We start from the raw sequence: 23,358 nt of genomic DNA, 5'->3' as shown, positions 1-23,358 counted from the left end.
TCCAATCTCCAAGTTCCTGTAACTGACCACAGCAATGCTACTGTCTCCCCAGAGATCCTCACACTGAAAAGGATTATCCAAATACAAGAAATACTCTTGAAATCCACCACTGAACTATCTGTAACTGTTTCATATATTGATACATAGCAGTAGACATTGACTAACATACAGCTTCTTCAGACCAAGCTAGTGGGAAGATCTGAGTAGCCTTAAAGTATCTCACCCACCCCTCCCACCCATCACCTCCTCCAATTCACAACTGAACACAGCACCAGCCACTGCCTTAAGCATTTTTCTCACACTCACTCAGACACACTGAAGAAAAAGGGCAAGTTAATGGTGCTCTCTGCAAAGATGGAACACAGGAGCTGAACAACTCTGTGTGGTCAAGGCTTTCAGTGTTTTCAGCAAAACTTTCAGTGCAGGAGACAGAAAAGGATCAACAGAGACCAAACACTGAACCAGAACCTCACAGCTGATCAATGAATGCTTCAGAGTTTCTACCAACGCCTTGATTTGTCTGTGTGCTGATCATCTGGCATAAGGAACATTTACTCCTTACCTCCATGGCTTCTTGTGCTATATCTGGCATGCTGGACTGGGGAACCAGTTGTACAAGGCCTGTAATCAGTTCAGCCGTGCTACCCTGTGTCTCAGGCCCTTGCTTCCTTGGATTCTAAACAGCAAAAGGGAATGCAGCATTAAGTAGTAAAGCCTTTCAATGACTGCCCATGACACTGAGCACTGCTACCACAGCAATGCTGTAAGCAAACCACATGGATTTATGGATCTTTAAGATTTTAGAGTACCTTTTAAGCTGTGCTATCCCCTTCCACATCAGACCTTTACCAAAACTGTCATATTGTAAAATAAACAGACTGAAAAACATGGAAGATCCAAGACACATCTGTGTCTGCTCATGGCAAGGATGACTAATTCCCCCCCTCACTTTACTTCTGTTGTTCTTCTATTCCTCCCTTCAGAGTTACAGATCTCTGTGCTCCCTTTCATTGTGTTGCTCTGGTGCTGTGAAATTTCTTCCAGATTCTTTTTGGTTTTGCCTTTTTCCTTTGAAAGCACAGCAGCATTATAACCAGAGAAAAGAATGAGTAGGGAAGCATCCCAGACACCAGGTTTATGTTTTTAATTTTAATAGCTTCAAAAGTAAATTTCAGAATTTACTTACACAGAGCAAAAGCTTTGGATCAGCATGGATCAGTTTTACCAAGGATAAGAGCAAGAACTTGTAGCTTCTGGTTTCCAAATCAGTAGGTTTTTCTTTAAATTTAAGGCTTGTCATTTTCTCCTTAAATGTAAGACTCTGATGGAAGGAAAAATCACAGTCACTGTCAGCAAGGTAGTCTACTACACAGCAGTTAAAGATCTTATGAAGTGCATTGCTTTTACAAGTTATAATTCATTAAAAAGTTTTAAAGTGTATTAAATTCACTCTGCTTAAAAATCCCCTTTTACACGTGCATGTGCCATCACTTTCTTATATCTTTAGTTTCCTTAAGAATTGTTTGAGTGAGCTGCATGTGGTCACAGCCCAAGTTTTGCCTAAGACAAACTGTGGCAGAGGAAAAGTAGATAAAAGAACGAAAAATCATTTACAGGAGTTTACTGTGGTCTGAGAAAGAAAGAAAAGTAAATACTCCCCAGTAAGGGAACTGCTTTCCAAAGGCAAAATATTCTCAGCACCATAACCACAGGCCTGATGACAGCACCTTCATCTCTACAGCCTCTGCAAAATGAACCTTTTAGTTTTGAGAAGGTGCACAGTGCATTGCTTCACTGAAAAATAAACCCAGCTCCACCCAAAAAAAAAATCAGTAAAAAGATTCAGCACCAGTCAGCTTCCTTAGGTGGGAGGGAGGGCATTTTAAGGCATTTTAAGGGATGTACTGAGAGCTCACATAAGGTGTTCTGGTTTGACTCCAGTGTGAATTGTTATCATATTCTACCACTGCTGCTCACGTAACAGGATCCAGGTAGCAACAGGACCAGTACATGTGTGGGATGCTTCCTGGAGGGAGGATGTTGGAAATTGAGTTATGCCTCAATCCTACAGTGTGCACAATCCTCCAAAGCAAATCACCTGCCTGTATGGCAATCCACTGCAGTTTCTTCATCTCAACAAAACCAAATTGGATGCATGCTGAATCCAAATCTACACACTACAGAGATTTGTGTGTGTGTGTGTACACACAGATTAAAAAAGCGTGACCTCGAGGTCATCAGTTCCCAGTGTGTCCAAAGACAAGGGGCTTTAACCTCTCTTCAGTGAGTTTATTGAATTTATAGTTTCATTATTTTAATCTTCTGTCAGCAGGGACTGAATGAGTACTTTTGCCTACAGCTACCAAGGGAGTTACAAGACAGTAACTTGAACCAAAAAACCACTTGAAATCATCCTCAAGGTAACTGAAGAGATATGACTCTGTACAATTAACTTCTGCAAGGAATTAGAACCTTGTGCTGCTTTACTGAATAGTTCCAGTGGAAATATGCAGAATCAAATTTACCACATAAAAAGCATCTGATTGAGAAATTGATACCACAATGGCAGAGGTAACTAATCCTGTGCTAAACCTTATTTGCTACAGTTAGGGAATCCTGAGAACAGGCCCATGGCAAAAGAAGCTGATTTATTTCTGGGAAGCAATTTGTTTACTCCACACACTCAAAACTAAAGACTATCAATACACAGACAGGGACATGACTGCTCTCTGCAATACAACAAGGGGATAAACACCAGTTTGAAGCTATCAGGCAACACTGGAACAAAAACAGGTAGGGGTAAGTTAGACATAATTAAGTTTAGGCTGGAAATTAGATAACAGTGAAAAGCACCAAGTGGGGAGATTCTGGAAAAGCATCGTGAATGGAAAAGTGGGGGCAGACAGAAAAGAACAGAACCAACAGAAAGCCTTTCCTTCTTGGAAGGAGCTCAACTGGTTTGATTGGGATGGCCTTGCAACTGCCAAGAGCAGCACTGCCGAGGTCTCCTCCAGCCCTGCACTCCTACGTAGAACATGCTCCCCCGAGTGTCCCAGGGGAAGTGGGGTGACTGCAGCGGTAACTATGCACAGAAAAGTCAGAGCAAGGAAAGGCTTTTCTGCGGTAGTTACAATGGGTCATACTTACAGCAACAGAGGCCCACTGCCATGCAAAACAGTGACTGGTTGGCATCTGACCATGAGAGCGACAGCAGCCAATAAGAACGGAAAATAAGAAGCAGAAGACAAAGCACCACCAATCAATGTCAGAGTTGCCATTACGATATCCCTGCTGTTTTCTCAACAGACGAATACACACATGTGAAAAGCAAGTTAAACATCTCGCAGCTTTCAACTGAAGGTATTTGGATCATTTGCTTTCATTTCAGAAGCCCAACAGGAACATTTTCATGTATCAAAGTTCACTTGAGGTATGGAAAGCCCTAAATGGAAAGCTCAAAGAAAGGGCAGCACAGCTGCACGGGAACTTCTTCACAAGTTCTGGATGGACTACAGACTGAATTTATTCAAGACTTCTTCCAAGACAACCAAGAACACTGACTTTAATTCATAATGCCTGAAATTTACTTTGTTGCTGCCACCAAGACCAAACAGTCAACTTGCTCAACACAAAGCAAGCAAGACAAATGAAAAGAGGAGACACTCATTCCAATCATGGTAAAAGCATTGCAGTTTTCAGGTTACCTTCACATACAGAATGCTTTTGTTTTTCAGGTTAAACAAGAATGGGCATATTACCTAGTTACTCACAAAGCAAGAAAGCTTAACATGAACAGTTAGCCACAGAGGACAGTTAGAGAAGAAATACTTCTATGTTGCCACAGTTTGAAAACAGCATGAAAACTGAGAAACACACATCGCTAACTGACCAGAAACAGTCAGCACACCGGAATCGGCGAGGTCTACAGAGCATGTACGGCTCTCTGTTGCTTTTTGGATTGCAATGTTCATCCCCCCTCTAGTTTCCAGTCTAAAGTTAATGAGTAAAAAAGCTGGAATGGAATAGAGACACAGGAAAAACAGCAAGTTTGTGTTTTAACAGCTTCTTTGGAAGCCTTACCGGCGTCATGCGGATGGCCGGGTGTGCGCCACAGCCCTGGATCGCCTTGTGAAGGGTCTCGCTGAACATGCTGCGCAGCTCCATGGAATGGCAGTACACCGCATCGATCTTGGGCCACCAGTCCAGTGCAGACTAGAATCAACACACAGAAATGCTCCAATCTTGAACTGCCCATCCATGAGCTACACTGTCATTCCCTCTAACCCTCCAAATGCTACCAAAGCTGAGGTATAACCAACGCTTACGCAGGAGTTGCTCAGCACTGACTCTGTTTTCACACTGGTCAGGAAAGTGTTCCTGAAGGGTGCAGAGACTGAAGTCACATTTTAGTGACTTGAAGTACAACAGAAAATTGAACAACTGAACAAACTTTCAAAATATTTCTTGCAGCCAGCATTTCCTCTGGTCTCACACTACTGAAGTTCACAGAGGCTTGCTCTTGCCCCAAGTTCTCATTCCAACACAACAGAAGTACCCAAAGGTGGCGTAACTATGCACGTCCTGAGAGTGTTTCTGATGTATCAGTAAAGCAGAACCTATTACACATCCAGGCAGCATCAGAGTCGTTTGTCATCCCACATCACAGGGTACTAAGGCAGATTTGTACTGAATTTTTATACTCTAACAGAACCTCTCAAACTGGGGATCCAACTGGTGGACAGCATGAACAAAGACTCATTACCAGCAACTCCTGGTGCATGGATACAGGCAATAAGATTTGGCCTACTATTCAAACTGTATTTAATAGGCAGATATTGATCTGAAAGGAAGCCACAGATTGCTGGGAGATCAAACACATTCAGAACTTACATTTGTGATTATTCGGTGAAGCGAATTGACCAGAACGTAATGAAACGTTGATGGGGAATTCTGTGCCAAGCAGATCTACAATAAAAGTACATAAAAAGCCACTTAGGAACATCTTTGCCATCTTCCTTATCACACTGAGTAACATACTGGAGCCTTTTTACTAAGTTGACAAAGCTGTCAAATCTAAACACGAGAAACTCCAATCAGACAAGAAAAGGTTTATAAGAACATGCAGGGGTTTATTACTAAGGGATATTTACACGGTTGAGCTTATTTATGTGCTTCCATCTGCTGTTAGCATATCTTTTATAACTGACAGCTCATCAACAGTGCGTGGAGAACGACTTACCAGTAAGTAGTGTTCTCACCTTGAAGTGTTGGTTATTGTGAGGGTTTATGCGGAAGCAGGATACTAAGCAGTCAATCATAAGGTCCACATCTGCGTTTTGATTGCCTCTTGAAAAGGGTTTGCTTGGATTGAACAGCAAATTCTATGTATTTCAAAAAAAGAGAGATATATAGGTCAGATGCCAAGATCATTCTTATCCACTTCCAATACAAAACTTTCCACTGAGAAAGGCTGGTGTTTAATTACAGAGAAATTCAACGTTTGTTTCAGTATTTGAAAACCCAAACCTCTTCTGTGCAATTAGGAAACAGACTTTTTTACCTTCAGATCTACCACCATGGACTGCACTAGAAGGAAAATGATGGAGTTATCTTCCCAGTTGATGTAGGTAGATGCTTTGCACAGTTTAACACAAGCAATAGCAGCACTTTCAGTCAGCTGTCTGCTCCCACTGTGGACAGCAAGTGCCTTCCTGAGATTGTCCAGGAACAGTTTCTGCAGAATTCAAATCAGGAATAGTTATAATCAGAGCTTTGGAAATCTGTGGTCATGGTTTGTAGAACCTTCAATATTAAAAACAAACAATATAGCCTTTTCTGATCAGAAATCAGAGATTGGGGCTGCAACAGCCAACCTGACGCGGCATTCCGGAGAAACCTTATGTTTATTGAAGACATTCACTCTGAATAATCATGGGCAATCAGAATGGCACAAGGACAGATGGTTGTTTACCCCTAACCATGATGTCTGCCACCACAACCCAACATCTGCCACAGGTACTGCAATTATGGCACACATTGCACACACTGAAGAAACCCAGAGTGGTAGAATCCAAGCCAGCTAGAAGCAAAGCTAAGTTTGCTACAGTGGAGGCAGAGGAAATCACAACACTGTGATTCAAACCTCGAAGGAGATATAAAAAGCTATAAAATAACATTGTTTGGGGCATACTGTCTGTATGAATTATTAACAGTGAAATAACATATGTGAGAACTTAACCAGGGTGCATAAATTTACATATGCAACTGTAACGTGCTTTTCAGGCAGGAAAGACAAAGTAAAATACACCTGTAAGGCAGAATAAGCAAAAATAAGCATCCTTTAGGAACAAGAATTCAGATGATACTTTTCTTCTCTTACCTTGTTCATTTTAGTTTCTTCTACCACATCCTTTGCTATGTCTTGGATTATCTCTGGACACAGGACCAGGAGGATGATTTGCAGGGGCCAAACTGCTGCTTTACGTTTTGTGCTTTCAGCAAAGCCATCCACCAAGTCAAACAACTTCTCTGCACAATCTGCATACAATATAACCCCAAGTTCAATGCTCATTTTAATTACAAAAAGGTAAAGAATAGGTACAAATAGTTTGCTATGCCTTACCAGCCATATCAGTCTGTGGTGTTTGATACAGCTTTGTGAATTCATCGGGATAGTTTTCCACCCAGTTCCAAAATGCCTGCAGATAATGCAAAACATCTTTACATTCCAGAGCTTCAAAATACTTTTTTTCCTGAATTATGTACATAAATGAAGACAGATTTTACTCTGCCTTCTAACCACTCCACATTTCTTGCAAAACACACATGCAAAGGGATGCACCAACTTGCATTTTATAGTAAATTCCTCGGTTGCAACTATTATTAAAGAAAGTCTGCAAATAAGCAATGAAGCAGAAGATAGTTACTAAAATACTTACCTTTTCAAGGCTGTTGATAACAGCTAACTGAGCTACTTTCTTAAGGGCTTTAAACTTGAACACAGTCTCTGTAAAGGTAAAACATTTCTGCATTTAGAAAAGAAACCTGGTTCTAAAAAGCAACACAGGTTACAAAGGACATTCGAAGTGCAAAGTAATTCTTAAATCAATGTCCTTATACTACCTATTTTTACATATTTTGGTAAATACAGGACTATTTGGAGCCAAACACAGAAATAAATAGCCATACATATCAACACCACTGTGCAATCTCTAACTAGCCACATTCAGACAGAATTATTCCAAAACACAGGTTTAACTCATACCTTGCAAGAGCCGCTTTAGTTTTGAACAATCCACACTGATGTACTGTAAAAGTTCAATATCATGAACATCAGCATTATCTTCTGAACAAACTGTCAGCTCCTGTAATCTAAAAACATGCAAAGTAAACCAACTTCTCCATCAGATTGAGTCAGGTAAGTATGAATGCATTCCTAGGATTCCATACACTGGAGCAGCAGGGCAATATTATATTATCTCCTCATGAAACACAATCTCCTCACATAAACTTTTGCAGGTTTAGAAATGACAATAAATCTTGCACAACTGAGAGTTAGTATTACAGACTTATTACATCCTGATACTGAAAATGGATCTGGAAATAGCAGTGCTGAGTTTTACAGGATACCAATACCATCTGGTGAGTCTGTTTATGCCCAAGATTTGTCTAAATTCCTCTGTTCTCTGCCATACTGTAGCAGTAATCTTGTTGTCTTTTCTAATAAATATTGATGGAATCACGCCATCTTTAGACTACTGCTCCTTAACAGCAAGTCTTGCCCCAGCTAACTTCAAGAATAAAGCAGTGGCTGATGGTAATATCAGTGAAGAGAGCTACAACCAGGCTTTGTAAGCGACATGTCCACGTTTTTCTGGCCTGAACAAACAGGATGAAGTTTAATTGCACCAGTTTAAACACAATGGCATCTTTTCACACTTCTGTATTTGATGATTCACTCAACATCTCATCAGACACTAAGCCACTAATAACTAAATCGTATGTTCTCACAGACTGAAGATTGCCATGTCTTGTTCCAAAGCTACAGATGTGTTTTAGACATGGAATGTGATCTCTAGTACTACGCACAAAAGCAGTTCTTCATTTCTTCAACACCAGGGAAACTTAACAGCCCTCGCTGGGAATGGGAAGGTCCCCACTGCTGTGCTTTTCGTGCCAAAAATCCCCCAGCTGCTGTACAAGGCCTAGAAATATTCCTAAACAGGAAGCACAGGTCAAAGGATCAGCAATGCTGACTGTGGGCAAGCTGACCCCTGTGGAGACCAGCAACAATCGGTCAAACATTTAACTGTTTATGTACAAGCCATCCTGAAGGGAAAAACAGGTTACAGAAAGAGCACCATGTTCCAGCTCAAACGGATGGCAGGAAGGGCTCTGGAGCTTGAGAACTGAACCATCCTACAGCCATGCCAACAAACATAGATCCATGGGCTACATTCAAGAACTGCCAAAAAGCTGCCACTGAAAAAGTCTTCCTATAACAGCAAAAGAAATTGTTTCCATATCCATAAGCAACAAAACATAATCAACCTATTGAGTAAAACCACATCCTCCATGCTAGCTGCCAAGTCTATGTGCTTGAAACCAAAGTTACTCAAAGGCTCAGCAAAAGTTTTTAAAATACTTAAAATTTGAAATTATTAAGTAAGCTCAGACTGATTTAGCAGAGCAAGCATCATCCTGAATGCTGGACTGCAACTGTCTTCACATTGTAAGGAATATTTCAACCTTTGTTCCAATTAAAATGGCACACTTATGGCTATGCACCCACACAGGGCTGCCCAAGCTCCACTTCTAAAATCAAAGCTGATGTTAGCTGTAACAGTGTGATAAGAGCTAAGCTACTTCAAGCAACTTTCAAAAAACACCCAAGTATTTCAGTAATAAAGAGCTTAACACACAGCTCTACTGGACTGGCAAGCACTGAAGCATCAGAAGGATCTGCAATAGGGCAAAAAGAGCAGAGAATAGGTGGAAACTTTGGGCCTGTCTGTCCTCTCACTTAGAACAGCAGAAAAGACAGTTATTTTTACAGTAAATGTGCTGTGAAACTCAAGTCAGAAAACAAATGGGACAATCACCAACCAGTCCAGCTGTTATGTCCCCCTCAGGCATAAGACAGATTTAACATAAAAGTCTCACGAAGGAAAGATCAAGGAGTAAAACAGCCTTCAGAGCTCCAAAACAGCTGCAGACAACAAGAAATTTTACATCCTAAATTCATATGTAAAATGGATACAACCCATTAACTTCAGCATCCTTTTTACTCCAAAACACCTTGCACCAACAAGAACTTACTCAACTCATTCAGTTGGGTTATAATTTTCACTCTAAAGCAGCATTTGACTTGTGCTCATGAAAGCAGATGAAAAAAAATACAGAAGATATGCTGGCAGTAAGCTGGAATGAACATGGAACAGGTTCAGTCTGTAACCTGAACAGCAATGAAAGCTTTGGAAGATAGAGGGAGCTTCACTTCAGAACTATCTTGCTCGATATCATCTGAACAGCCACCTCCTCTGAAATGAGAAAGACTACAACTCCTGACAGACATTGTAGACGTCAGTACGCAGCAGATCTTCTCATACACGGAGCGAGGCTGCTGGTAACACCCACCTGGTGGAAATGCGGCTGAAGACAGCGTTGAAGTTATTGCAGCTCAGAGAAAAAAGAACCCCAGAGGCAGAATTCCGCAGCTCAGCCGCATGCTGGTTCCCTTCACGGTAGGTGTGGATGAAGTGGCAGATCTCTGGCAGCAACTGTTTCACCAGCATAGTCTCATCGAGTCGCATGGTATCCTTTGGTTGCTAAAAATAAACATTCCATGGTTCATGAAATTCTGGTTTGGAGGCAAAAAGCCAGAGCATGTGCCACTAGCAGGCACAGGACCTGAACCTCAGCTTCTAACTGCCTGCAGCCTACCACTGGCCATAGCGTAAGTCATCTACACAGAAAAGGCTTCTTTCCGTGTGAACAACAACCTGTGTCATTCAAACCATCCCGCCCTTTCAGTCTGGAAAGCACACAGGACACCAAGCTGTTGGATGTCATCAAATATCAAGCAAAGTATCAAACCAGTTTAAGTAAAACACACTCTGTTTTGCTGAATGCATCCTGTTGGTCCATGTGAAGTGCCAGCAGGGCAGCATTAGCTATCTCAGTTTTGAATGGAAGTTCAAAGGGCAAGAGCCACCTTTACTTCTCTTCTGGGGAGTAATTCTAACCAGTGTATTCTGACAGCAAACACTTTCTATTAAAACCATGAACTGGAAAAGAGGTGCTTCTCCCTTACTCCTGCCTGGGATCGCTCTATGGGAGTGAAAAATGGCTTCACTTTCCTGCAGAAGAAAAACCTCATTTTTGCCAGTTTGCACAGTGTGAGACATAAGGAAACTATTTACAAAAGAATTCAAAGTGAAACTTTGCTCTACTGAAAGCAACTTTTAACAGAAGGGTCAGCATTACAACTTTCTAAAACTCTACCAGTGAATTTACCACAGGGAATTGAGAAGTTTCAGAGACTCCCACTTGGTTGACCTGCGTCCTGTTGCCATGAGAACTTGATGAAACATTGAGCAAGAACAGCAAGCAAGAAATACATGTGAAGATATCACAGCACACAATACTCTTTGTATAGAACTTTGGCTGAGTCTTTTTAAACATATAGTGGCTCAACTTGCCTTCATTTCTACAGACAAAGCAAGAAGGATTGAGCACAATTTTAGGCCGTTGAAATATCATCATCTCCCATGAAAACAACACTAACATTTCCAACAACTGGCATGTAAGAAATATCTCAAAATCATTAATTTCTGAAGCTTAAACATGGGGTTTTTTGCTCACTGCATCAAAGACAGGAGAAGTGCCAGAAAGAGGTATTTACCTCAGCTGTAAAAGCTGAACGTTCTTCTGGAAAACGGACTTATCTGCACCTTTTGTGAATTTACAACAATCCACAATTATTCAGACTGGTTTAGTACTGTCATATAGAACATGCCACTCAACAAATCTGGCCATAGTAAGGTCATTGCCTTATAAAGAAATGACCTTCAAAAAGTGTTGCAGGGAAACAGCTCAGAGCTTAGGTGATTCTTAACACATTGGGCCTCCGAACTGTTCCTGACACTCAGCCAGGAATACAGCCTTAAAAAACAATTCCTGTCTTGTTAAAGAAATAAACCACTGCAAGTTTTGCTCACAGTAAAGTTTGGCTTTGCAATTACACAGTTCAGCACAGTAAGTTGTTCAACCATTTACATCCCAAAGGTAATAGCAAACTGCCTCCCAGCACAGCTTGGACTGGAAACCTCAGGACTGGACTCCCAGTGGAAGTTTGGACGTGGTTAACTAATGTAATCTAGGAAACACCTGCAAAAGTCATCTTCAGAATAGTGATAGCAATGTTTCTGCTGTATGTACATGAAAAATTACTTCAACAAACGAAAGTTTTAAGATATTTAAAGAAAAAAATCCCACTGTATGCAGAAAACTCAGCAGCATAAGGCTGAAATACTTGTACTGAATTACCATTACTTCGTCTGCTTGAACTGTGGGATGGAAATGTTTTGATGCATCTGTTGAAGAAATACTGAGCAGAATGTGCCACAGGCACTCAGAACCTACGAAACTCTAGCAAAGCTTCATAAGCACATTTAATTCCTCAGTTGGGGTTGTGTCTTCCCTTACTCCAGTTCACACATCTGAGTACAGTTCTCTGCAATTCTTTTCAACAAACTATTACAAGAAAATCATTCTGTGTAACTCCACAAATCCACAATTTATCAATTACACCAACTACCCTCATTTATGGGATGTTTTAGTATTTTTAAATGGCACCAATCCTGCTTTGCTCTACATCAGATGAACTTTGGTACCAGTAGCAACAGACATACAAACATTTGACTTGTACTAACTCATTTGATCCCAACCTAGCTATTGTTTATGCAAGTCTACTCACCCCTGCCAGGCATTTTTCCAGTGTATCCAAGATAATCAGCTGAGATAGATATAAATTCTTTTCAGCAGTTTCTCCAAATATTCTCTAGAAGTAGAAAGGACATAGATGCATCTGAGACACAGAAACCTGACTTGTAATGCATTAAAGTAATGCATAAAGTGACACAGTAAGTTATGGCTCCTTTATGGCTCTGGTTTTGAGTTTAGAAACAAAGTCAGCAAAAATTAGATGAAAATAGGAATTAAAAGTTTGTCGATGAAGAAATTGCTTTGTCCAGACTGCAAAGCCAAATCTGCCAAGGAAAAACAGTACCACAGAGTAAGCCTGGAGATACACTGCAGACCCTTCCCTTCCTCAGGTCTGTAACTTACTCAGAAGGGAAGGTTACACCTCTTCAGAAACTATTTTGGTATCAATTACTGTTGACTCTTTTCCAATTATGCCTTTCATTGCCAGCATCTGATGTTACAACAAATCCATATCAACAAACTTATTAATGTTGCAAAATTTAGCACAGACCACAGGAAGAAACACAAGAGACCCTCCAAAGAGATGACACACTTCAGATACAGGATGAAGGCAGAACTCCAACGGGTGTTTAAGCTAGCACCCACTTTTACTGCCAACAACGCTGACAAGTTCCAGCAATATTAAGACAGCAGAATAAAGCAGAAAAGACTTAGCCAAAAAAATACTGGTACTACTGCCTACACATGGAACACATGCAGAAGTCACCCAAAGTAAGCTGTATTTTGAACCTCAGAAGAGGTTATCTCAGCTAAGCCAAAGCTTCAGCACAGAGCAAACCCTCAAGACTTTTCCAAACTCAGTCCATGATGACAGCCTACTGTCTGTTTCATCTCAGCTCCACAAATCCTTCAGCATATTGCTGATTCATACAGTAGCTCAGGACAAACATAAAAGACGTGAAAACTTGCTCCTCGCTGCACAGCAAACGCTGACTTCTTAATCGACATTCCTTGCTGTTTTTCCTCTCAAACTCCACACGTCATGTACAGGAACTTGTTCTAAGCATACAGGTTTCTCACTTACCAGACATCTTACACATTAACACTATGGAGTTTAATTACAATAAATTCCCTCTCAAAAGGGATTTCAGGTCACTCTCAGCAGCCTAAAATCCCCAACAGCAGGGCAACCTATTTTCTGATCTGTCAGCCCTTCACAGTGTTTTAGCAGAGGCACATCTTTATGGGACCAACATGCAAAAGAGCTCACCAAAACTGTCTTACTAAACTAATAAATAAATAAACAAATAATGAGCACTGCTGGAGTTTGGCCAATTCTGTTACCTGTAGGTGGACATTCCACATGATCACGAACCACACAGCTTCAAAACTCCATGAACTAAACTTTTGACATGACAAATCCAGAACCAGACTTTCCATTAAAAAAAAAAAAGCAAACCAAACTCCTTATTTTTTTTTTTTATTTTTTTTTTTTTTTTTTTTTTTTTTCTTTTTTTTTTCTTTCTGAACTTCCCATTTGCCCATACATGGTCATATGATTTTTCTAGAGGCGATACCATGGAGACCCATATTCAATTTTTTCTTTTCTAGGTTTTTCTGGTTCCACTGAGATTTCTTTTACATGACAGATCTCAGAACGCTGATGAGTCAAATATTTTGATGGATTTCAGGAATCGTGTTATGGTTACCTTGGAGGCAGAAGAGAAAACCAGTATGCAGAAGGAAATCATCTACTGAGACATCTGGCTCTTTGGGAACACATAGAAAAATCACATTGAATCTCATCCCTTCACACCAGTCTACTGCCCTCAAGCATCAGCATCGAGTGGTTTAATCAGAGGCCGTGACCATAAAGCACAAGAAGTTGGAGACACACGTATCACTCCCACACATTTTTCATTCCTTTTCCTACTGTCTGGTAAGGTATCCCTCTGGAACTGTGAGTTTACAGTGACCATGTCACACAACAGATTGTTTTCAAGGATATTTCCTACAAGGTTCTGACTGAAGTTGATCTGAGCATTACAATACGTATGTATCTTACACACATACAAATGCCAAAACATCCAAACAGCCTGGCAAAATTCAAGCACTCTCAGTTTTAAGTCCCTTTCCCCTTCTTCCTTTCCCAAAACAACTCCTGGCAGGTCCTGCTATGACAGAACAGATAAGATGGTAAAAAACCCAACCCTCACAGTCCTGCTGCTCACTGGCTCCTTTGCTCTCCTGCATTCCTTTGCTAGCACTGCTTCCCTAGAGAACTGCAGCACCTTTCCACGAGACAGAAAACAGTTTCCTCCACCTCCCAACAAGCAGCACACTGTGCCAGTATCTAACCTTTACTGTGAGGCCCAGTGCAAGACTAGGTACCTTGCTCTACCCACTCCTCAGCTGGCCACACACTCCAGAGTGGACTGCTCCCGTGGCTAACAGAACATCCCCCTTAAGCCCTGTCCTCCTTGAGATTCTTCTGCCACAACTATCATGCCTTAACATGTAACACAGCTCAGTGCTGTTGGTGAACCTGGGCACGTCAGGATGAAAAAAATGTGGAGTAGAAGGCAAGCAACAACCTGAGTACATTTCAGGTGACTCTTTGCACATTGTAGACCACGAAAAAACCAATATTTTGAGATGAAACCAAAGAACATTTTGAAAAATCACCCAACAATCCAAACTTCGAACACTTACCATGTTATTGACATTTTTTAGGATATTAGTGAGACCACTGATGACCAGGGAAAACTTGTACTTGGAAATGTTGATGAGACACTCCTTGTTGTGTTCCGTACTGACTTTGGTGTGGGTATTCTGCTGGCCAGCCTTTATTGGAAGCTACAACAAGAGGTAAGTATTGTAAGCTGTTTCATACTGGAACTGATAACTTCAAAGACGGGTTAACAATTTTTGATACACCAGAAATGACACTGACAAACATTGTATGAGACAACTACAAATGCATTCCTTCATTTCCTCCACATTCACCTATTAGTTACCTATAAATCAAGATGCTGAAGATACTTTTCTGAAACAACCTCTATTTTGTGATAAATTGTCTACAAACTAAACATCAAAGCAATCAAAAGAAGCAGAAAAATGTAAGAAAGATAAAGTTCTGAGAAGAAATGTCTCTGTTTCAAAAAAATGAGCTTGTTAAACACCAAAAATCTTCACAAGGACAATACCTGTAAGAAAAAACCTGAGAGGGGGTACATTCAGAGCAGCTCACAAAGCACGTAAGGTGGAAGGTGTTAACAGTGCTTCATGAGTGTCCTCTGCTCCTCCACAGGCCAAAACTGGCCAAGGCGTACAACTGAGTCCTGAGCAATCTGCCCCAGCCCTGAGGACGTGGGTTACTCAGGCTCCCCATGCAAAACCCTCATCATCAGCCATGAAATCACAGCTTCACATGCACTTCAAGCACTCGCAAGTCAAAGGCAACTTGTGAGCCCACGTCGCCTACCCTTGCCCAACAGTCAGCAGGAAAAACTAGCCTTGAGACACATCTCTTCCAGGAAAGATAAGATCCAGTGACTGTGCAAAACTGAGATGTTTCTCCTACTGCTGAACACTAGGCACTTTGTTCCACGCTGTACCCACATTCTTCAAGGGTCACCACCGAGTCAGTTCCCAAGCACGCTCTCCCTTCCCCTGCACACTCCTCACTGGAGCCGGCCTGTTCCAAACCACCACGTGCCACTGAGGAGCCACTCTGCCCAAAAATCCAGTTTACTGAGGAGCTGTATTTTCAAAAAGCAAGCAAATGTGGAAATGAAAAAGGAATCAGTATGATTACCTCTTTTTAGAATTCAAGTGTGCATTGCACTTTAAAACACGACCCAGGACTCACTATCTATGGAAACTTCAATGGCTACTACAAGTTTTAAGCAATACTGACTAGAATCCTCAATAAACACCCATTCTGAAAGACTCAGACAGCTCACAGTAAAAGCCACCATGTAGTGCTTTTGCATTAGAAAAAGTATCTAAAAAAAAAAAGAGAGAGAGAGGATTTCAGGTCAAAAGGAGGATGTCAAGAAATTGCAATCAACCCCACAGCTGCAAAATGCTTAAAGAGCAACCTTCCAGGCTGAGGGCCTCTGCAGACTTGGTGAGGGTACTTTCCATGCTGTCATCCAGTTAAACTGCTGTCAGCAGCTGTGAGCATCTCTGCCAGCCATTCAACACTGCTGGCTTACAACCCCAAACTGGGAACTATTTTTTTCCAACTGTTTTGACCTGGTCACTAAACGTCACCCACTTAACACTGACGTCTCCTGTTTGCAGGGAGATGGACCTCTCCAATACACTCTAGTTCTTATGTGCGTGTGATCTCCTCTCCGTGGGACCTGTGGCTCAGGTTGATTTAAATACCCAATTAACCACCAGTTCTCCTGGTACCACAGACTGGGATCACAGTGGAACCTGGCTGGGGTTTCCCTAAGAGAATGGCTGACTCTTAGTAAAAGAGACCGACTGCCAAGTCTTACATCCAGGGAGCCACATCACGGTCTGCTCCTCCCCAGGAAGGTCTGATGCCTTCTGCCTGTGCTACCTCCTACAGCAACAAGTTCCATGGAGCAATCAAGGTAATTTCCACTTCATTTGGTAACTCTCTTGCAAGTGTTCACACTGAACTGCTTCGGAACAGCGCGACGCATTTCAATGTGCTCGTTTTAAAACTGCAAAAAGCAGAACAAATAGCATGTATGACTCAAGCTTTGTTTTCATCCTTGGATGTTATTTTTACAATACATTTCGGAAGTCATTAGTGCGAGATAGACACATTTAATTAAAAATTTCACCATTACCAGTGCTTTTTATTTGAATTTTCAACTCTCCACACTGACAACACAGAAAAGCTCAACAGCACCGAGTGATAAAACACTTCAGAGAAGCCTCTCAAAGAAGTTGTGTCATAGATCTAGTCCTGCGTGCTTCCATGCCATAGAAACACCATATTACACACTTTAGGAGCTTCCTGCCACAACAACCACTGCAGCAAGGTCACCTAGCAGTAAAGCTGCTTTTATTCCACCATTTAAAATAAGAATCTCTATCAAAAGGAAATATTAGCAATGCTGGATTGGTGGTTTTTCATTTCTCAGCTATTTGCTTTGAGCACCCTGCCATGCTGAGGCATCAGACAAACAGCTGGATGAAGTCTTGACTCTTTCCAACTATGGAATTTTTAATCTTCTAAGATCAATTTAAAAAGAACATTTCTGCAAAGGACAAGGAAAAGCCACTAAATATCTAAACCTGACACTAATACAGTGCAAGACCTAGTGCATCCTGAATTCAGCACACAAGTCATCTGGTGTATCAGGTATTGCCGAAACAACCAGGAACGCAAATCTGCAAGATGAAGCACCAAGGTATCTGCCAGTGTTTACGCCAGCTCTCTTGAACAAACCTGGATTTACCCACACTGTTACCACAAACTGCTGTGTTAAATTAGGCAGGATCATCAAATCATCCCAATGTTTCTCAGCAGCCCGTTAAATGGACTCAGGTAACCTCTGCTGCACACGAGCCATTCCTTTAGATACTCTTTAGGACACTCCCTGTGTTCAGTGCAGCATTTCACTTGGAAATACGCTACACACACGAGACCAAAGCTGCTTCAGGTTTATGTTAGAGAAAGATGAAAGGGCACACTCTGCACTTAGAGCAGTACTATAGTCTGCCTCAGTTCTTGGCTCCTGTGGAAACCTGTTTCACAGTAGCTGGAGAAAAAAGTTCCATCTTCTGCACAGACCATCCCTTACAGCAAAAGATTCCACTTCATTTGGGGAGCACAGTCAGCAGAACTTGTGTGACATACTTCCAAATACATCTTATTACTACCAGTAATTTCTCAACCCAGTAAGATGAAAAACAGCACTGAAAAACACAAAGCTAGTTCTAGCAGCCAGGGCTTTTTCAGGTCTCTGATTCTGTACAGACCTCAAATGCTGCAGAGAATCAACAAGAAGAGGGAATATTTGCTTTAATTTAATGCCTTTTAATGAAACTAAGAATTGAACATTCCTACTGGCTTTCAGTTTTTACAAAAGCTTTCTGAACTGAAAGCAACCATATCTCATAAACTGCAAATGGGGAGCCCAAACCATAATCCACATAATAAAGGGCTTCTTTCTTTCAAGCACTTCGTAATCACTTTGGTCACCACAAGTTTACACAGGATTAATACCTTTTATTACATCTGACAGTTTTAAAACAGTCTAGACTTAAATGGTTTAGGCAGCAAGGCTTTTCAGACTGTGCTTGGAACTGTTTCACTACTGTATCAGCCTTCCCTGTAATGTGTTTAAAGACACTACAAAAACACAATGCATAAAATTGTAAGTGAGCATTTCTCCAGGAAAAAAGAGGTAATTTGCTTTTACAAAGACCTGACTATGTCTGAATCACAAAGAATTTTACTGAAACTTAGCTGACCCTCTTTGTGCTACTGCAGCCTAATTCCACCATGATCACTGAAAGTTGGGAAACATACAATAGTTTGTACTATATGTGAAGTCTCTTGACTGACTGGGCATGTGCTACATTAGAAGTGTAACCATCCACAGCTTGTTTCTGCACCAAGATGAAACCTGCACACAGCCACCGAGGGTGGCTCCAAGAAGAGTCCCTGCAGCAGTTGTAGCCCCAGGAGCACAGCTGGACAGCACTGGCAGAGTGTTTGAAAACTTACTCAGTGAGCCAGTCAAGGGTTACTCCATAAAACTCTGCCTGTCAGTCATTTCTAGGCCCACAGAACTCTACACACAGAGGCAGATTTTGGTCAAAGCAGCATTTATAACAATGAACAAGAGCAGACAAGAACAGATTGGTTTGCACTGATTTTTCTTGTTTCAATACACATTAACATTCTCCCAGGTTGCTGTCCCACCCACCTTAAAATGAATTCAAGCACTTAGCAATGAATGAAAAGCCAGCCTGCATCTACAACTTGTGGTGAAACGTGGTTGTATTTTCCTCCACAGGAAGGATCCTTGACAAATTTTGTCTTCTTCCACGAAAAAAATCCCCTAAACAACCCCCAACAAACATGAGCTCCCCTTCCTTATTCAAACAGAGACACGATGCATAAGCAGTGGCCCTCTCAGTGCCGAACCAAGAAACTTGCACGTAGAAGGGCAGACACGATACACCAAAACCCAGCAGTGAAAGCTCACCCCTAAAGTAATGTGCACAGAGTCACTACGCCTTCATGGAGCATGAACTCCATGCTCAAAGGAGCAGTCCAACATTTAACAAGTAGATAATTCAATAACCACATGACTACCCAGTAATGACACAAGTGTCAGGAGTTACAAGGAGCACCTAAATATCACCATCAATCTGCAACACGTTAAGGAGCAGCGATGGTGTGACAACAACCTGCCGTTCGGGCACGGGGTCTGGAACAGTCGGCGTTCTGCCGTGAGGAGCAGACATTACAAGCAAATAAGCAAAATGAAGAATCCTCAAGTAGGAATCAATAAATCAAAAACTCACAAAAAAGTAGAGACTGGCAGCTCACCCTTCCTTCAGGCTTCAGTCATTTCATGGTACCATACCTTTGTTACTCAGTGTTGATTAGTTCATTGCGTGTTTTTGTTTAACCACTGCAAGTTTGTATCTGGCACCTCTCACACAGATACGCTGACTGCCACGGTCTGTACTGTCTGATGTGTATTGCCCCTGCAACTCCAATAGCATCTCAAGAATCACAACAGCTTGCTTCCTTCCAAGGCAGGACTCTCCCCTACACCTATTCCTAACTACCCCATAAAACCGACAGGAAAATACTTCTGTTTGAAAAGCTGAAGTTCTTAACTCTTAACAGATGTTGGCAAGCCCCATTCCACAATATACATAACAAAGCAAAGGAGAAGCCTAGGGCCTTTTAACACCAGTACACAAAGAAATACTTTCTGGCGTTATTGGGAGCATAATCAGTCCCATGCTTCTAAAGTTTGTGGAAAAAATGATCTATGACTCCAGATAAGGGGAGAGAATAATTAACCATGCAAATGTGCCTAAAATGTATTGGAAAAATCTGCACCTTTTTACGTCAAAAGACAAAGTTTGATATTTTCCTTTCTTTAATAAACTTCATTTATAGTTGCTTTATGTAGAAATGAACAGCTTGCCTGTATTCAACCAGGCCACAGCCTCTCCATGGGTTGTTAAAAGACAAGAACGGCTGAGAGGGACACACAATCGTAAGGCAGGTGAACAGGCTTCATGCCACAGAGACAGCTTAACATTTTGTATCAACGTTACACCGCAGAGGGGCTCACAGAGCCATGTCCTGTGTGACACAAAGGCTGGACTCACCGGGTAGCAAAATGAGACGGACAACACAGAAACTGATCATTCAGCCTAAACTGAGCTCATGCTTCCACGTCAGGAAAGCATCTTGGGAGTGAAAATGCAGTTTAAGCACGAAGCTTAGCCCCACTGAGAAAGCCATGTCACCTAATCCCAGTAAGCAGTTTCTGCGTGTGGATCAGAGAAACACAAAGTCTAAGGCAAATAAATCTCTCTTCCTTCCATTCAGAAAATCCTCAGCGTTGACTTTTGTAAACAGAAAAACCTATTGTTATAACAACAGTGGCTAGAAAACCCTCCTCATCCCATACAACTGTGCTCCCAGTGATGCAGATGAAATTTCACACTGACATCCACCGTTATCCTACAGGGAACACGGCAAAATTGCCTGAACAGTTTCACATAGTCCTCCTTAAACTCATTCCTGAGGAGCAAGATGATGTAAAGCAACGAAGCAAATTTCCCAGGAATGTCTACCAACAGCACACACACTTTGGCAGAGATGGGGGAGCAGCAGCAGGAGGACCCGGGCATCTCATCCCCCCACTCCCAGTACAGCACTGAGCGATACGCCACTGCACCTCAAGCAGAACGGCACGGCGGAGGCCTCTGCACCCCGAGACGGGGACCCCCACATCACGCAGGAGGTGGAAAGCATCAGGTTGGCTGGGAGGGACGAGAGACCGGGCGGCAGCACCCGGCCCCACCCAGCCACCCTGCCCCGCACAATGGGCGCGGACAGCCGCCGCCCCCCGGCCGGGCTGAGCCGGGACCCGCCGCCCGGGCGGGCGCTGAGGGGGGTTCGGCGCCCTGGGCCCCCGAGCACGGCCGGGACGGTGGGGAAGGCAGGAGGCTGCGCTCCCGCCCGCCGCCTCCGCCCTGGGCAGCGGAGCAGCCTCCCGCCGCCGCTCGCCCCCTCCCCGCCCGCCGCTGCCCGCGCCCCCAGACCCCGGCCCGCAGAGGCTCCTTCGGCCCGCCGCAGCCCTCCCCACGCCGCCCCTGCCCAGCGCCGGCTCCGGCCCGGCGCGGTGGCCGCCGCCCCTCCTCACGGCCGCTCCCATTACCTGCTCATCGAAGCGGTTCACCACGGCCTGCACCCACTCCACCGGCTTGTGGGCCGCCATGTCCCCCCCCGCCCGCCCGGCCGGGCAGCGGGGCGGATCCCCGCGGGGAGCGCGGCAGCAGAGGCGCCGGGCGAGGGGAGGGTCTGGGCAATCCCTGGCGCGCCGCGGGGCCCTCAGCTGCCCGCAGCCATCAGCGCGCAGGGCCCGCCATGACACCACACCGGAAGCGGGAGCGCAGCCCGCCCCCGCCCGCGCCAGGGGGAGCGCCGACACGCGGGCGGCGGGGGGCGGCGCCCGCGCGGGACGAAGCGCGCATGCGCCCAGCCCTGCGCCGCGGAGGGGGGGGCGCGCGCGGCCGGGAGCCGCCTGTGGGGCCGCTGTGGGCCCTGCGGCCCTGCCCCGCTCCCCGCGGCGCTCAGGCACCCGCTGCCGACACTGGTGGTCCGAGCCTTTTTAGCAGCCGGTTTCAGGCTGAGGGCTCCGTGCCATCTCAGGGCGTCACTGCAGGGCTCTGTCCGTGCCATCAGAGGTGCCCCCCGCGCCACGCGCGCTGTGTCGGTCGCTCCTCACGACTCACAGCAGGGCGTGTGGATAACACATCCACGTCCAGGTTCCTTCTCACGAATGCTGATTTGTTTCCCTTCTGGGTAGAGGGAAGCACAAAATAACGTCCTTTCACGCTGGAGTCCAGTTGGAATTGCCCAGCAATGGCCTCTGCGAGGTGCTATTTGCAGAGCTCAATGCACATGGAGAGTCGTTCTGTCCCGTTACCCAGCAGGGCCATGAGCTGACCTGGAGGCTCCTGCTGGAATCCTAGCACATTCTAATTATTACCAGCAATAGTGATATGAAACATATTCTGAGGCAACTGTCCCTGTCAGTGATGAACAACTGAACACCTGCAATTCGCACTCACGGTGTGACCAGTTGCGTTGCATTCCAGCAACAGGTTCAGGAACCTGGTTCACAGCAAACACTTGAAGGAGCAGATGTTTTATGAAAGATGAAAATCGCTGGCAAATACTCTGCTGAAGAAAAAATTAATTGGTTGAAGAATAAATAGTAGGTTTGTGTCTGTACAACTTGTGGCACTCGGGAAATGCAGAAAGCACTCTGATTTATACAATACTGACGCTAATACCGGGCTGTTAATGCACTGAATTTTGTGTTACTCATTTGCTGTGCACAATGACGTGGCTGTGGTGTAAAGGCTATTGATTCCTCTGCATTAGAGTGCATTACAGTGGTCAGCGTTAACATGGTGCAAAGAGTTTCAAAACTAAATGTTGTCTCATGTTCTAGAAAAGCCTTCTAATGTATTGGTTGTATATACTCATATCCCAACCAAACCTACATGCTACATGCATACATCTGCCTCCTGTTTCTCATGTTTTTACCAAAGCAAATCTGCTCCCTACAAGCAAACCTGACTTGCTGTAGCATTCCCAGATCTTCGATGGGGGATGGGAAACTTCTGAGGCTGAATGGAGATGTGGGAAATTCTCAGAGCCTCTTCCCTAAACTCTTTGGAAAGTTCCAGCCAGTATTTGGTCAAGGCTGCTCTCTCCCAGTGCTCCCTGCTTCCTTTTATTTGTTTCCCGTTCTTCTTAGGTTCGGTACAGAGTGCCCTGAGACACACTAGCCTTGGAGCGCTCTGCTGTCCTAGAAGAACCACAGCATCTCTCCTACTAGCTGTTGTGCTGGAGCCTGTCTGTTGGATCACAACAATCCCCATGTCTTGTCCTCCATCAGGCAGACTCATGACAGTTTATAAGTGCTGGCTAGATGTCGTTTGAACCTGAATCATTCCAAGCCCTCTAGCTCCGGCTCACGTCTGACTTGTGGTACCATTTCTCGAGCAGCTCTTGACAATCACGTGTTCCTTGGTTATTTGGGGGATTTTTTAAAGACACTTTAGCAAGAGCTTCTGAATGCCTTTCCTTAAGCTTATATGTAACCTGAAATAAGAAATTACAGCCTAAGGCATCCAAAAAGTCAGGTT

At 43.5% G+C, this 23,358-nt stretch overlaps 1 protein-coding gene across 1 annotated transcript; it reads right to left on the bottom strand.

Moving 5' to 3' along the window:
- Positions 1-555: 555 nt before the first annotated feature.
- On the bottom strand, positions 556-21,565 carry LOC133629160 (neurofibromin-like; the record flags this gene model as incomplete). Its single annotated transcript, XM_062019820.1, has 14 exons — positions 21,357-21,565; positions 14,659-14,802; positions 11,978-12,061; positions 9,637-9,827; positions 7,265-7,371; positions 6,939-7,006; positions 6,623-6,698; positions 6,380-6,537; positions 5,561-5,734; positions 5,259-5,381; positions 4,891-4,965; positions 4,081-4,212; positions 1,187-1,321; positions 556-676 (listed from the first exon to the last, which is right to left on the bottom strand). Coding segments are annotated over exons 1-14 (1,648 nt in total), but the record flags the coding sequence as incomplete, so codon positions are not given.
- Positions 21,566-23,358: the final 1,793 nt, after the last annotated feature.

Source organism: Colius striatus, unplaced genomic scaffold (genome assembly GCF_028858725.1).
Source record: "Colius striatus isolate bColStr4 unplaced genomic scaffold, bColStr4.1.hap1 scaffold_197, whole genome shotgun sequence".
Lineage (NCBI taxonomy): Eukaryota > Metazoa > Chordata > Aves > Coliiformes > Coliidae > Colius > Colius striatus.
Note: the sequence above shows the minus strand (reverse complement) of the source record. Positions and strands in the feature narration are given on the sequence as shown.